At 39.8% G+C, this 15682-nt stretch overlaps 1 protein-coding gene across 3 annotated transcripts in view; it reads left to right on the top strand.

The window, feature by feature from the left end:
• septin9b (septin 9b) overlaps positions 1-15682 on the top strand; it is a 69585-nt gene that overhangs the window by 15159 nt on the left and 38744 nt on the right. For 2 of the 3 annotated variants that reach the window (XM_080520222.1, XM_080520221.1), the window contains exon 2: positions 11575-12252. In XM_080520222.1, coding sequence (XP_080376348.1) covers positions 11575-12252 — 678 coding nt within the window. Of the gene's footprint in view, positions 1-2917; positions 3086-11574; positions 12253-15682 lie in introns of those variants that run through there. The other variant, XM_080520220.1, reaches the window with a different exon arrangement.

The following is a 15682-nucleotide window of genomic DNA, read 5'->3' as shown; positions in this document are numbered from 1 at the left end:
ATGCCAAATGTTCAAACTGTATCAATATCAAAAACGTCAATCTTTCTCTTTTTTTATTAGATGAATGAACAATTCATAAACTTTTGTTTGATGCTTGGATTTCAAAGAAATAGACTCAATAGACATTTTGATTGAAATATTAATATATCTTGCACTGACTTAAAACCACTGCAGCATCAGTGCTTGCAGCATGAAGTATCTATGCAGCTTATAAGGCCATATAAACATAAACTATGAAAGAGACTATGGTTAATAGCTTTACCAAAGAGCTGTCATTTGAATAAAAACATGCACATTATATGAGTAGTGATGTTGATTGAACACTATCATGACAAACTGTGAATGAACTGCTGCAATTCTTTATACCAAATATCACATACTCTCGTTTATCTGAATTCATTTGTCAGACTTGTGTTTTACTGACCCTGTTTTTGCACAATATGTTGAACAGTTTATTTCCAAAACTGTCAAAAAGCGCACTTTTTTTTCAAGCTTGCCGTATCCACCTCAAATGGATTAGATTTAAAGAATGTAAATTACAGAACCACACTCATTAGATCAGATTTAGAACCTCTGAAATCTGCTTTTAACCCTTTAATAGGACAATTATAAATTGATAGCAATCATACAAGGACCAAACAGTTGAGTTAAATATTGAGATACGGATTGCCTCCATATTTTCTTTTCAGAATTTGTCAATGTAAGGCTTTACATAGCATTCTTACTATACCCCACTTATCGCAATAGCATAAACACTATTCATTTTCACCCTTTTGATTTTGCCTCTCTTACTACCAGTACACTTTCAAATGGCATTTCATGAGATGGTACTCCTCAATAATGTGTCAGCAATGTTGCACAGAAATACATTGGTCATTCAATTTTTGAAGGAGTACCCTACATACAGGAAACTATGACATCTAATTTTCGGTGGACATGGGCGTGTGCCTTTTCATTGATTGGTTATTGATTTCTACATATGTTCTGCTTGTTTATGATGCACTTATTTCCTAAATAGTTGAACAAAAACAAAAAAGACCCTCAAAAAACTCATTAGTGCATCAACCATACAGGAAATGTGTAACGTAGTAGAAATGATTGAATGATTGAATGACCTTAAGCTACAAAAAGCCTAGCAAAGTTCCACAAATACACGTCTGCTGTATTAAATATGATTCTCTCACTCATGGAAACAGCACATTATTTGAGAAACATCACACTTCTAAATGCATCGCACAAAAACAAGCTCACACACACACACACACACACACACACACACACACACACACACACACACACACACACACACACACACACACACGCACGCACGCACGCACGCACGCACGCACACGCACACACACACACACCATAGATTATTCTTTGAATCTGATTTTAAGAAGAACTCAATGCTTAATTCCACAATATTTGAGAGTGTCTTCCTCATTTTGTAGATATTATAATCTGTAAAGTTCTGGACTGAAGGATTAAATAAACATACACACCATTGTCTTTTCTTGTCTCTGTTCTCCATCCAGAAACACCTTGGTTTGTATTGAGTAATGAGACTGCACAGACTACAAATGCACAGTGTTATTCAGTATTGCCATCGACCCTTCAGGTGTTAGGGTTAGGGGCCACCAGGTGGGCTCAGCCTCTTATTAGTGCACCTTAGAATAAAGCTTTTCATTCCATTTTCCTCGACTGCTTGAGGCCAGGCAAAGTTTTGTGCATTGACGCCTTCACTGAGGGTTAAACACTGGCTGTGAGTTGTGATATCTGATGCCTGATAATGCCTCTTGATTATGTGGAAGTGGAAATAGCAGATTAGGTTTCCTTTGGGTGCTGATTGTTGTTCAGCTTTTCCCCTCAGTATCAGGGACTGTCATCAAGGATCTCATTTGAAGTCATTTCTGGCTCCAAAGTGGAAGTAGTTACAAGCTGCTCACTCATGACCAATCGACAATTACAGCGATAACATCACTGTTGCATTGTTTGTACAGTGGATTAATGGATAAGAAACTTTCTCGTGCATCCCAAAGGAACACGGAAGTGGTTAAACAAGCACACGGGGAAGTTTAATATTTCAGCAGTTTGGGTTATTTTATCAACACCTTTTCAACAGTGTTTCTTTGTCACTGTGAAGATCAGTAAATAATCTGGTCACAGCAGCTTCGGGGTTTCCTTGAAATCAGTCAACTGCTTGATTGCTTGGTCATAACTGTCCACAAAGCTCAAATTCACATGTTCCTCTTGATAACACACACACAGAGGAAATAAATCACTGGCTGATTGCCCTCAGGCTCCATAGTGTATGCCTTAAGTCAATTTTTCCAGTGAAGTCTTTCGGATTTCCATGTCACAGGAAAGCAGTTACTTTGGCGGTGACTGCACTTTAATTATCATGCCAGCTGGTTTGTAGAGGTTGTTTACTGAAAAGTGAAGCCTCTATATCCCCACTCTAACTCTCCCCTTGCAACAGCTAAAACGGAGTGAGCCCTATTTGCGAAGCAGCCCCTAAATGTAGCATCGCATCGCATCTGATTGCAAGTTAACTTGGTTAAAGTGACTGTGTGATGTTACATTGCCCACTTTAGTTGGCGGCTGCCTAAAAGCTGACTGAAGAAATCATACTTGAGAGCCACTTTGGTTATAAAAAGGGTCTCAGGGGTTTGACAGCATTCGTTTGTCTACGTGCATGCTTGTGCATGCATGTACATATGAGTGTGTGGGGGGCAGGGGTAACACTCTAGCACAGGGCATTAGGAAGAGGGGTGTGTGTGTGTGTGTGTTTCTAACTACAGGGAGGAGGCTCGGAGGGAGGAGGCTTTCCCTTCTCACTCACTGCAAAGTCTGTGTTCAGCAATATAGAAAAGTTAGTGGAAAGTTAGAGCCTGACTTACTTCTGTAGGAGAAAATTGAGGCCTCAGACTCATTTCTCATTGGATCTATTTTTGAGTTTGCTCAGGATTCAGCCACTTCAAAGCTGAAAGAAAGAAGGGCATTTTGTGAAGCTTCTTGCTTTGAAAAAAAATGTCAGAATCTGGAGTAAACCCACACTTGGAGGGGATTATTTCTGATTTTGAAGGTTTGTATTCTATTTTCTGCATGTCCTGCACTTACCTGCTTCATGCCGACAGTTTATTGTAAGCAGTAACAACTGTCCACCATATTTTGCCTGTGGATGGTTTTAATAACAACCAATAGTTTTTCACTGTCAAGGTGCTTTTTGTGCAAATGCATATTGAGGCTTACATGTATTTTTACAAGCTGGTGTGTGTGTGTGTGTGTGTGTGTGTGTGTGTGTGTGCGTGTGCGTGTGCGTGCTTGCTACTCTGTTGAAAACAAGGTGGTGAGCATGTGTTATTGACGCCCCCGTAGCGTTTTGTCTGTTATTGATTATACCCAGGGTACCTCGCTAGTAGAAACAAACACACCACTAACACCATGCTATTGCAGCATCGGAAAGCCCTTGGCTGAAAACATTAAAATGCAGACAGTGGAAACCTCCGCATAAGAACTAACATCAGTCTTCACTCCTCATGCAAAATTCACAACTGTGTCTCTTCTTTGTTTGTCAACTCTGTGTGCAACTGGCAGTAATTCCCTTTGTCCTCTTTTTACTCTGCCATTCTTGTCTCTTTTCCTTCCTCACGTTTTGTCCTTCCTGTTCCCCTCCAGCTGCTCTCTGGTGTTTACTGTCACGCAGTGTGTTAAGGAATATTCCTGTTCATGTTCAAATGGTTTAGTTTATGATGTCAATTCACAATAAGGGAGATCACAATCACACCACATTATCTTCGTTTCTGCCTCTCAAATCGATAGTGCTGTCCAATATGGACAGCTGGGTTCCTCGTAGGCTCAAATGTTAAGGCTCCAAAGAGTACTTTAAATGTTCTTTGTGATGCAGTTTTATCACTCTAAAATCAATTTATTAGTGGTTGCATTCCACTAGTTCAATGACAATACGGTCCATCAACATTAACAGAAATTGTTTTTTTTTTTTTGCTATTTGTTGCGAGAAATCAGATTTGAACAAATATTAATATATTTGAACAGCCGAACAGTCAACCCTAATTTCTAGTGAAAAATAAAGCATTACTGGAGTTGGGCAAAAAGCCTCCTTTGGTTAGTGACTTAATAGTCCACGTTTGGCAACAAAAAAGATGGTTCATAATCACATTTTCGACTTTGAGCCGACATGTTTTAGCAACAAAAAGCGAATTGAATCAGCCTCGTATTTAGTATGTTGTAGTTGTACAATCCAATATGTACTGGGTGCGATTTGTAACAAAATCCTAATCGGTCAACAACAATTTGAGAATTAAATGAGTAATTGTGTATATTAGAACAAGTCTTTTTAGAACTGGTTGTTTAGAGATAAGGTTTAATCCTGACTGTTTGACAGATGTTACTGTTACAGGCTTTTACTATGCCTGGCCTATATGATGATGACTATCACACATTGGCTAAAGCTCATTATTATCCATACAGGCATGTAAGATGTATAATGTGATGCTAAATAGTGCATGGGTTCAGTTAATTGGAGTTATTTCACTCTCCAAAAGTGACAGATGGCAACTCTGATTATATGTGTTGTATCCAGTCTACTGTTGTGTTGGGAATGAATAGCAAAAGGTTTTTTTCAGCAATAACAATGAAGGCTTTCTAAGTTTTTGTACTTTTAAGGGGGACTGGGGTGATTGGGGTGCCGATAGGTTGATCTAATTAATGGTCAAATCGTCCAACTCTGACCTACTGATGATGTAGCAATTGTCATTATAGGAGAAGGGGGCAGATTTTGTCACACACTGCAGCAAGATTCATGTGTCCATATCGAAACATGTGCTCAGTGCATCCAAAAAGTCATATTTATGCTCCTTTCTTGTGAATACTACATTATATTGTCTGTTGAATTAGGAAATGAAAGCTTATTGACACAACTTCAGAGAGAAATTGTGTTTCTCCATCCAGAGACATTTTGAAGATATAAGACATGAAGCAGGTGTGTTGGTCACATTTTTATCAACATGTATTACTTTTTTATACTTCTGTGACATTTTCCAAGTATTTCTATGAGTGCTTTACAGAGGTTTAAAGTACTCAACATACAGAAGACACATTTATTTTAGGATTAAACTAAAATTCATGTTTTTCTGGCATGTTTATTATGAGGCAGATAATAAAGATACATGACTACCTTATATTTTTCAGAAGAAACAACTGTTCTGAGAGATGCACTAACAATTCACTGCGTGAAATCTCATTTTGTCCCAGATCATTATGATTTCCACTACACTGCAGCATTTCTGTAGTTGCCAGCCTGAACTGAGCCAAGTTATTTGGACTGATTATATGTATAAATGTCCCATTTTGCTGCTCCAGCATACCATGCAACCATAGAAAAAGGTTAAAAGGAAGAGACTTGATAAAGCTTGCAGAGAACCCAGTCTATTAGTAGGTTTGTCTGGATGATGTGTACATACATACAATGCATTCTTAATAGTTCTCCAAGGTCCTGTTTGTCCTAAAGCACATGTATTGGAGCACAATTGGTATGTTAGTCACTGCCAATATGTGTTAAGCCAATTCAAAGGAAAGATTTCTCTTTGCACTTTCTAACAAGCACACCGTTTCACTGATCTTTTGTTTTGTCCCTGACAAACCATCTGACAAACTCATGGAAATGGAGGTACGTGCATGCATAGTGGCTGCAGACAGAGCTGACAACTCGCCATCACTGCGTCTCTGTCAACAGTCTTCCTGAGAAAAGATGCTTCTTTTTAAAAAGCAATAAATGCTGAGACATGGATTCTAGTGTGTGTGATTCATACATTAAAAAGTGCTTCGTCTGAATAATGTCCTTTCTGCTTCGAGGCCATCCAGCTGAAATTAATCACATCTTTATTCTTTGTGCCTCCGTCCACGTTGGCAGCCGCCAGTGAGTTTGAAGTGAAGCTGCATTGTTTGTGTGAAAAAGAGGTGACCAGTGGATTGTCAAAGTTTTAAGCCTTTACTTTCAGTGGTTGATCAGACCAGCCATTCAACTGAACTATCTTCCCCAAAACCTTCATTTAAGGGTGGATTTGTGGCTTGGTACACCTACAAGTACTCCAGGAAATGTATTTTGCTGGATGTAGACTGTTTCCGCAAGGAGTAGGGAGCCACTCAGTAAATCTGACACAGTGAGCTGTGCTGCTGCTGGTCAGCGTTAGAAAACTCAACACCATCGTTGGGCAGCTGGAGGAAGTGTGTGTTTGACAGTGGAGCATTAAGGTTTTGTCTCACCAAGCAAAATCCCACCGTGTGAAATCCTATCGTCGGTTGTTTGGCCTTGTCTTGTCAGTTGGGAGGTTTGCTCTTGTTTTCCCTCGTCTGACCACATCTACTCGTATTCTACGGCTGCTGACATCAGACAAAAGTCCTCTGTGTATAAGATGGTTTTTAAATAACCAGTGTTTGACAGAGACTTAACGGTCTTGATCACTTGACTTGTTGCTTGAGGCTTGAATAACAAAACCCAATTTTGAGTTCAAGGTCATGTACAGTGGAATACATCCTTCATTAATTAAAATACTGGCAAAGTATCTTAACAATATCCAGCGTTTTCATATGCAGTGTTCACCTCCAGATCTATGATTAATACACTTGTCAACTTAAGTATATATTTGAACATTTATGAGAGTCAGATTAAAGCTGACCCATTCTTAAACACGTTTGATCCTCTATTTACCCTGGTGTAAAAGTCAGGAAACTTTTATTGCAAAGAGGCCTTTTTTTGGCTTTTTCAGTTAAAACAATAAGTGTTTTCTGATCTGACTGTGTTTTCGGTGTAAATTTGCCACCAACACACATTTGTGTTGCTGCAAGCAGCAACATGATGCATCTCTAACACTGGCAAGCCTTTAACAGTTCAGAGACATGACCCAGTCATTTTCCAAAAGCAGATCTACAGTATGTCATACATTTGTAAGACGTGTTAAAGATCAATTATAGAAGCTTTAATGCAGAATTCAAATACATTATTGATTGTATTTATATGATTGCAGATCAGTTCTGTATTAGAAAAGCAGATAAGTGGGTATTACATTATGATGCTGCAAATATAGTCTACAATTGTATTTTTTTACACATTAATTTAAGGAGTTACACTATTAGATGTAACAGAAAATTCAATTTACATTTTTTTTAAATAGTTTTTCACGAGCGCTACATCATATGAACAATGAGAAATAAAATGACTTTCTTGTTAACTTATTCCTTCTCCACTAAGCAGACATTGATGTGAATACTGAACCCTGCTGACTCTGTGTTAAAATAGGAAAATTAATATCCCGATTAAGTCAGTGGCTTTGTTTTTTGTCATTGTCCCCATTTTTTTCTGTTTAAAATGAGAACTAATTTCCTTGTTTGGATGTTTCATTATAGCACAAAAATGTTTTCAAGTATTTGTCAGCATAATGATGTAATTAGAAAGTTTTTAGTTAAACAAAATAGTGCAACCTTCCTTTTTTGAATTTTTTACAGATTTTATTGATTTACGTATTGGTTGACTGGACTGCTGTCAGTCGCTCGTCACAAGTGACATCTCTGTCTTGGCCTGTGTTGCCCTCTCCACTCTCCTCCCTTTCTGTTTCTCTATGTCTTGGCTCTTCTTCTTTTCTCCCAGTCAATTGTGTTTATTTGCCCTCAAATCCCAGACTGTCCCATTATTAGCGCATGCAGGCTGGGATGATCCTACATGCTTGTGTTCGCTGGTTTGGACTCGCCACGAGAGTTAGTGATGACACATGTGATAAAGAGGCAGCGTGGCCAAACACCTGGGCTGCATTAGGACACATTTCTGCAAACAGCTGAAAACATCTTTGTGTTTTAATGCCAGTAAACTTGAGCTGTATTGTCAGCACTACATTGTCGACCCTCAGGACACACCGTGAGATCCTGCATGCTGGGCAGGGATAGGTAGTGGAGGGACGTCGGGAGCCTTCTGGCGGCTGTTAATGAACTTCCTCAGAGCTCTGCTGGACCTTTCATTTCTATCTCATAGTCTGGGAATGCTGTTTCATTGGGAATGACACTCCTTCATCCATCTGTCAGTCCCACACAAATACCGGCCCCAGTGCCCCACCATACTGTACTTACAATATTCATGCAAATAATATCGCTTCTACCCATTTTCTTTCTTCTTTTTTTCCCACTAAACACACAAATACGCCTAAAGCTTAAAGAAAACAGCACTGCCTGATCATTCAAATGAGAAAAGCCTTAAAAAAAAAAAAAAGGTTTCCCTTTTTCTGTATTTCCAGACAAAATTAAAGCACAGAAAGATTCAGACTCACTTCGGGTCTCAAATCATGTACACTTGGCTGTGCACTGCCTAAATACAGACAACCTGAGAGCAAAAGCATTCAAATCCTTCACTTTAGTCCCGTGCCTCCAGGCGTATAATCACAAAGCAGCCAAGTACTGAAATACTAATCTATGATCACTTAACAGGTCACTGGCAGAATATCTTGGTTCATCTCTCTTATTCTGTGAGTGTGGACCTGGATACGCTTCCAGCTTTTGTTCTCACATTCAGAGCCTCTCCAAATCTTAACTGAAGACTACAGAAAGTGTCAGAAGCTGTTAGTGCACACAAGGTTTCTAAAGGTTTTGGATCTTGCATTTCTCACTATGATAAAGGTTTTATCACATCCTCACCGTTTCCTATGAAATCTGCTGATTTTGGCTGACTTATTTTTTGGCCAGAGTTGAAAGCAACCACAGCCTTGGCCTCATAAAACACGAGAGAGCAAAGCAGGGATATGAAGCACACAGTTCATGTAAGTGCTGGTTTGCACATCACATACAAATTGCAGGTTTATTGTTTTCTATTTACGTTTACTTCACCGAAATATGTCTGTCAGACAAAATTGTTTTTAAAGATGTGTGGTGCCTGACCAGGTAATAAACTATTTTCTCATCGGAGCTTGAGAACAGAAAATAATTATGAGGAAAACCAAACCTCTTAAATTGTTTCAGAGTAGTTCACTTGTTTATTTTTTTTTTTTACTTGTTTCATTTGAACCTTTTGTGTGGTTTTCAGAGGATCTGCTACGCTTCTCATACATAATACAGAAGGTTTAAAACTAACTAGAGCAGTGATGCTGATGCTTTCTTGGCTCACAAGATACTTTCTAAAAAAGACCAGATCAAAAAAAAAAATATTCCCTTCCAATCATTCAACTAACAGTGCCACTTGTCCAAAAAACTAGATGGAAACTGTAGTACTCAGAAAAAAAACGTGTGCACATGGAGTACATGCAAACCCCACGCTGAAAGGTTTCCAACCCACCCAATGATCTCACTGTGTGAATGTAATTAATTGTGTATAAAATAATAAGAAGTTATGTAAAATGGGCAAATGCATGGTATGAAGTTACGTGTTAGACTCTTTTTGTACATGAGACACAATTGTGACTACAAAGCACCTCTTGTATTTTTGTTAAATCAAGAGCTGCAAACAAGATGCCATCTATCAATAATGTTTAACTGTCAGTGATTTTAACTGCTGTAATGAGCAACAACTGATGCCAACAGAGACTGACTCCATTGCAACATTTATGAAGTTCTTTCGAACTGTGACGATGGGAAATATTACATGTAAGCATGCTGGAAGATCTGAATAACACAATTGCTCAGGGGCTCAAAAATACTACATCAGATGAATTTCTTCCAAAGGTAAAGGAAAATGTCCTTGGTGTGTCTGACTAACACAAAAAGGGAACAAGAAAAGGGCAAATTTGATCAAATATACTGGAAAAAGGCATCGTCTCGGAATAAATTCGATTAGCCGAGCACGCTTTTGTGTGTGTTTGTGGGAGGAGGCGGCTTTCATCTGATTGTGTTGAGCTCCACATCCTCTCACAGGCTTTTGGCTTAACTCTGGGACTCAGGGGGGCTCGGGGCCCTGGTCCCCTCCCTGAGGGTGTAGCTGCTTAAAAATAAACATGTATACATAACTGTGACACAAACTCCTTTTTACAAGCAGCTTCAGCAAAACTACAAATAGGTGCTTAAATACACGGGCACATGTGGGGTACGCCACAAACCATAAAGAGATCAAATAATCAGCACTGTGTTCTCTGCTGAGGGAAACTCGAGATGGTCTTCAGGGTATGCGTGAGCAGACTAGTCTAACTCGGGTGTCATTACGATGCCAGCTCCTGGCCACTGGCTTGGCACGGCGACTCTGCGATGAGAGTCAAATTCATCTTGACTTTCAGCCAGTGCACTCATCCCAGAGGAGGGGTCCCAACCCTCAACATCTCCATGTTGGACAGCGCAGTTATTACACCACATAACAACTAACCTTAAGGAACGATGAGCCTCCGTCTATGTGCTGACGCTGAGTCTTTCCACCCCGGCGCTTGGAACTGTGTAATTTCTTCTTTTTTTTGGGGGGGGGGGGGGGGGGGGGCGTTCTTTGTTACATGTTGTGAAAGGCTTCAACCTTAAAAGTTCATTGCAGCACACCACACACATAGTATCGAGTGATAAAAACAATGCATTAATAAACCGAAATATATTGTGCCGGTAATGTAAAGAAATGGGATGGGTAAGGCTTAATTGCTGATTTCTTTCCTCCACCACCAAAACTGTTCCTGCCGCTCCTCGGGCCTCAAATCTCATTCTGTACTTGGAAACCACTGATAGTTTTATTTACAAAAACACTTAACTTTTTATACTGCTCAATTAATTGGTGTGACCTTTTAATAAATTCTTTATGGTATTGTTCCCACTTCCTATAAAACGCGATCTTGACCCATAAACTATTAACTTTTTTTGGTGAACAAATTATAAAAGCAAGTCAATGTGCTTTCAATATATTGTGCTATTTTCTGCTTTGGTATATTTAAAGAGCATGTGTATTGCTCCAGCTTGACTGCACATTTGTGGCCCAGATTGAAGTGTTTCCTACTCTTATCAACTATAGCACAACTCCTCACTTGTACTGTGAATCTGGGTTAACCTACCCCATGAAATGCTGACATCTTTTTTATTTCAGCCAGTGGTACTGCAAATGTAGTAATATGGTAGTCTTACAAACCTAGTTTTATGCTCAATTTATTTATCCAGGTATGTCATTGTAATGAGTCAATCTTTTGCATTAAAGCACTTTTTATTGTAATTCAGTTTATTGATAATCCATACTTATGCAGAATGCTGAAGGTCACTTGGTCTGTTGTAATGTCAAACAGTTCAAATATTCCAAATATTTGTTCAAATTGAATCGACTGTTATTGAAAAGGGGTGAGCTTATGTTTTGATATTTGCTACTTTCCAAATACAGTAGCTATATACAGTATATATGAAGATGAGGATGACAATGAGGATTACTATATCCTACCTGTTTGTGTGTCTTGCATGCATTTATGCTCATAAACATGTCTACGTCATTTTTTTATATATATATATAACTGGAATCTACATTGTAACTATTGTTTGCTAATCTGTAATTTGCATATTAAAAATAAAATGGATCATCAATGTTTGAAGTATGACTGATATCTCACCTCTGTTCTCCTCCTGCAGCCCTGAAGAGGTCCTTTGAGGTGGAGGATGTCGACACTTCATCGCACTCTTCACCCGGCTCCCGTCGGCAAACCAGCTCCCCTCATCGCAATGCCATGTCCCCCACCAGCATCTACTACCGCGACCTGGGCACCGCAGCCCAGGCCGCCAACAACAACAACCTCAACTACACCCAGCCCCGCTCCATCATGGGTGGCGGAGGCTCCAAGACTCCTGAGCCGGTGTCGCGGCGCTCTGAACTGTCCATCGACATCTCTTCTTCCAGCAAGCAGGTGGACAACATCACCAGCCCCGCCTCCATGCGCTTCGTGAGCAGCAGCGCCCTGAAACGCCCCGAAGTCCTGGGGCACTCCAGAACCCCCGAGATGAGCCACAAAAGGGAGGTCACTTTCGCCAAGACTCCGACTGACTCCCCCGTGATTCGTCGCAACGAGGGAAACATCAACAACAACGGCACCAGCCGAGCCCCGGAGCAAAATCACGCCCGCAAGTTTGAGCCCCCAAGTCCCGGGGATATCCGTAAACCCGAAATCACCATATCCAGAGCTCCTCCGGAAAATAACGGCCACCACCCAGCAGTGCACCACCCACACCACCCCAACCCTCACCACAACACCCTCGTCACCACCTTCCGCTGCGCTTCGCCCAGCCATGGACGCAAATCTCCCAACCCTGACAGTAAGGCTGCTTTAAAATGCTCACACACACACTTATGTTCCCTTCGGTCATGTCTTGAAACTGACCAACATCTTCTCATTGAAAACAATCTATCACACATTGTCATAATGAGACACACGTGGGGTTCATTTGGTTATTATAGTTAAAGTGATTTTCTTTTTTTGCATCACAGTTAGAGAAGGTGCCAAAAATGAGCAAAAACAAATTGTACATTTCGCATTACTTCTTCCACAATTTTCAAAAGTGTAAATAATATCTCTGCTCTCAGATTGTGACAAACCAGGTATCAAACAGTAAAACGAATATACTCTTTTTGTAGAAATGAGTACACTTTCACTGGTCCCAGTGAACACAGGAGTCTAATTCAGCACCAGACTGTAAAGCGGCTCCTCTGGTCTGGAGGTTCATTACTTAAGTGCACTAATGCTTTTGTTAGCTATCTGACACAATAAAAATGGACAAATCTGCCACTCAGTCATCAGGTACTAAACAGAGGCAATAAAGTAATCTTTGCTCTTGTTGGCAATGAAAATAATTGATGAAAAACAACATTTGCAATGCAGTACAAATGCACTGTTAACGAGTCTTGCTTAGATTGCTGTGTTTAGCATTAATGTGACTGACTCTCCTGCTGAATGAGAAGTTCCCATTTGAGTAAGTGTTTTATTTCATCAAAAAATGGTGAACATAGTTTCCCCCTTTGCCTGGGTAGCTCTCTTTTCTTTGTACTATTTAACTCCTTCCTGCAGCTTTGTTCTGTGGAGTTATTTTCTTTTTTTCCCTCTACGCTGGTTGCATGCTGTTTCACAAACTAATTGAATTGAACAATTTTTCCATTTATTTTTGTTGCTTATTACATGCTTTTCAGCCAAGAGCTGTCTTGGATCAGTCATTTAATACACCACCTTATGTAAGTACTTTTGCAGTTATTCACCAAGTTGTCTTGGAAATGTCATAAAATGAGGGCAAGAAACTTTCTGAAGCCCAAATAAAAGTAAATGACTTTTTCTATATGACGAAACGGGGACTTTTCATTCTCACATGTGCCTTCATATTAAAACCTTGAAGGACCAAAACAAGTTTTACAGTTCAAATTTGATTCACTGTGAAAGTCCGGATACTTCCTCTCTACATACATTGTCCAAAACAGCCTGAATATCAGATCTCTCCTTAAGGAATATTTGGGGAGGAAAAAAAGAGAAACAGAAGCAGCTTGTTGCTTTAATCCAATGTCTGTGTATCTGTCAGTAATACGAGTCAGCTTGTCCTTGGGGTGTGTCGGAACAGCAGACGGTCGGCCGGTATTTGTGGTAATCCATGTCTCTTCCTAATGCTGGATTGGAGCCTCGTGGTTTGATGTGATGAGTAGTGAACTTCTTCAGCACCAAAAGAGCAGCATGGAAGTCGAACTGTAAGTAGTGTTGTGTTTGTTTTAAATCTGCAACAATGAATGTTATGATTAGATGTACTGCGGCTTGATTGGTTTTTAGGTGTTTTTATGTTTTATGCTAAATGTAAAAGAAACAGTGCTCCACTGTTTGATAATATGATTACTTAAGGTTTCCTTTCGTGGGGTATAGGCATAGTTGTGCTCTTCTTTCACAACTCCATTGCTAGATTCTCGTTTGTTTCGTAGAATGTAGAAAGTATAATGAATTTGTGTCGCTTCACTGAATAGCAATCTCACATTTTGACAGGATATATTTAATATATTTCCTATTATCAAATGGTATGTATTGATTCTGGAGACAAATGGTTCTGGAAATAACAACAAGATTTCAGTGACCTTGGGAGAAAGTTATTAATTCAAGGAACACGATCAACTTATAATTGTATATGGCAGACTCATTTATGGATGGATATCTTATGAAGCAGTTTTCGCAGTTATCAGGAAAACACAGGAAACCGAAACAAGATGAGCCAAACAGATACTTTTTCTCTGGTTCAATCCTATGATCACACCATTTTTTTCACCACTATGGATAAATTGTTATAAAAAAGCATATACAGTGTTATGGCCAACAAACTATTGCTACAACATGAATTAATAATTCAGTTCCATGCCTTTGTAAGCTGTGCAAACAACAACACCGAGGTAGTAACTCTTGTTGAAAAGAGACTTAAAGAAAACACAGGATAATACCATATTTGCTCAACTCTGGTCCTACACTGATGTCTAATGACATTTAAAATCTGACTGTACCAAGCGAAAGTGACACCAGATAATTCAAATGCAAAATAGATTAATCATATTTAGGACTGTATACAGATGGCCGTTGAATAAAAATAGTCTCTGACCTTGGATGTGTGTATTTTCTTTGATCGATGCATCAAACAGGTGATGGACAGGGTGGGAGGAGACTCCTGTAACTGGCTCTTTTGAGATAGCGTGTTTGTTGCAGTGTCCTCCAGTGCTGGTAGCAGGCAGCTAAGGAATTTCTCTGCTACTTTCACTACTCTCTGCAGCAGCTTTATTTGTGTGCTAGTGAACAGCCGATACACCCCACTGAGAGGGAGTAGGTGAGGACGGAGTCAATATCTGCAGTCTCCTCTCTTCGCTCAACTCTCGGAAAGTGGAGTTTCTGCTCTGACCCAGAGGGTTGCTGACCAGGAGAAATTCTCACTCAGAAGAATTCGAAGGACTTAGATTGAGGCTTGTTCTGACTCACACCCCTTCCTATAGTCCAGTGTGGGTTCTTTAGTTTTAGAGGTGTTTAAAACCAAATTCAGACTTGATTCATGTACATAACTAAGCAGCTACTAGCTCAAAAAAGGTATTGAAAAAAACTGTTGTGTTAGCTGTATACTTCTCTGTTTATTCTGGCGATTTGATGTTACATGGCCCTGGTTCAGTGCAAGCTTTAAAAACGAAATCCAGCCCTTTATCATTTGCTCGAATTGTTGTCAGATTTTGAACAAAGTCCCAGTGTCTGCGCCTGTGTGCCTGTGCTGCAGTATGTTATGTCATACCTATGGTGTTTTTACTGCGTATGATCATAAATCTCCTCACTGTGTCTGCCCTGAGAGTTTTACACGGCTTTCTTCAACATTATAGGGGTTGTGGCCACTTATTTGTCCACCGGGATAGAGGCCCTAATAGGGTTTAAATGAAGGGTGACCTGCCTGGAAGGCCTGGTGGCAGAGTGGGCCCACCCTGCTCTGCTCTAACTCATGCTTTGAGGAATTGTCGCAAAAAGACATCACAGCAGCAGCGGAAAGACTTTTATATCAACCCCTGCTGTCATATTTTATAATATTACAGTAATGTACCTGCTCTTTAAGCTCAAGGTATAATCAAACCATGGCATGTTTGGCTGGCTTCGTCCATTTATTGGTGCATTTAGACTATTTTCTATAAGGACGTAAGCCCAAACCACTCCCATCGAGGATCTTTATTGCAACATCATGTTTCCATATGGCCACTTATTGT

This window comes from Blennius ocellaris (genome assembly GCF_963422515.1).
Source record: "Blennius ocellaris genome assembly, chromosome: 3".
NCBI classification, from domain to species: domain Eukaryota; kingdom Metazoa; phylum Chordata; class Actinopteri; order Blenniiformes; family Blenniidae; genus Blennius; species Blennius ocellaris.
The sequence above is the reverse complement of the archived record's forward strand: the minus strand, read 5'-3'. Positions and strand labels throughout refer to the sequence as shown.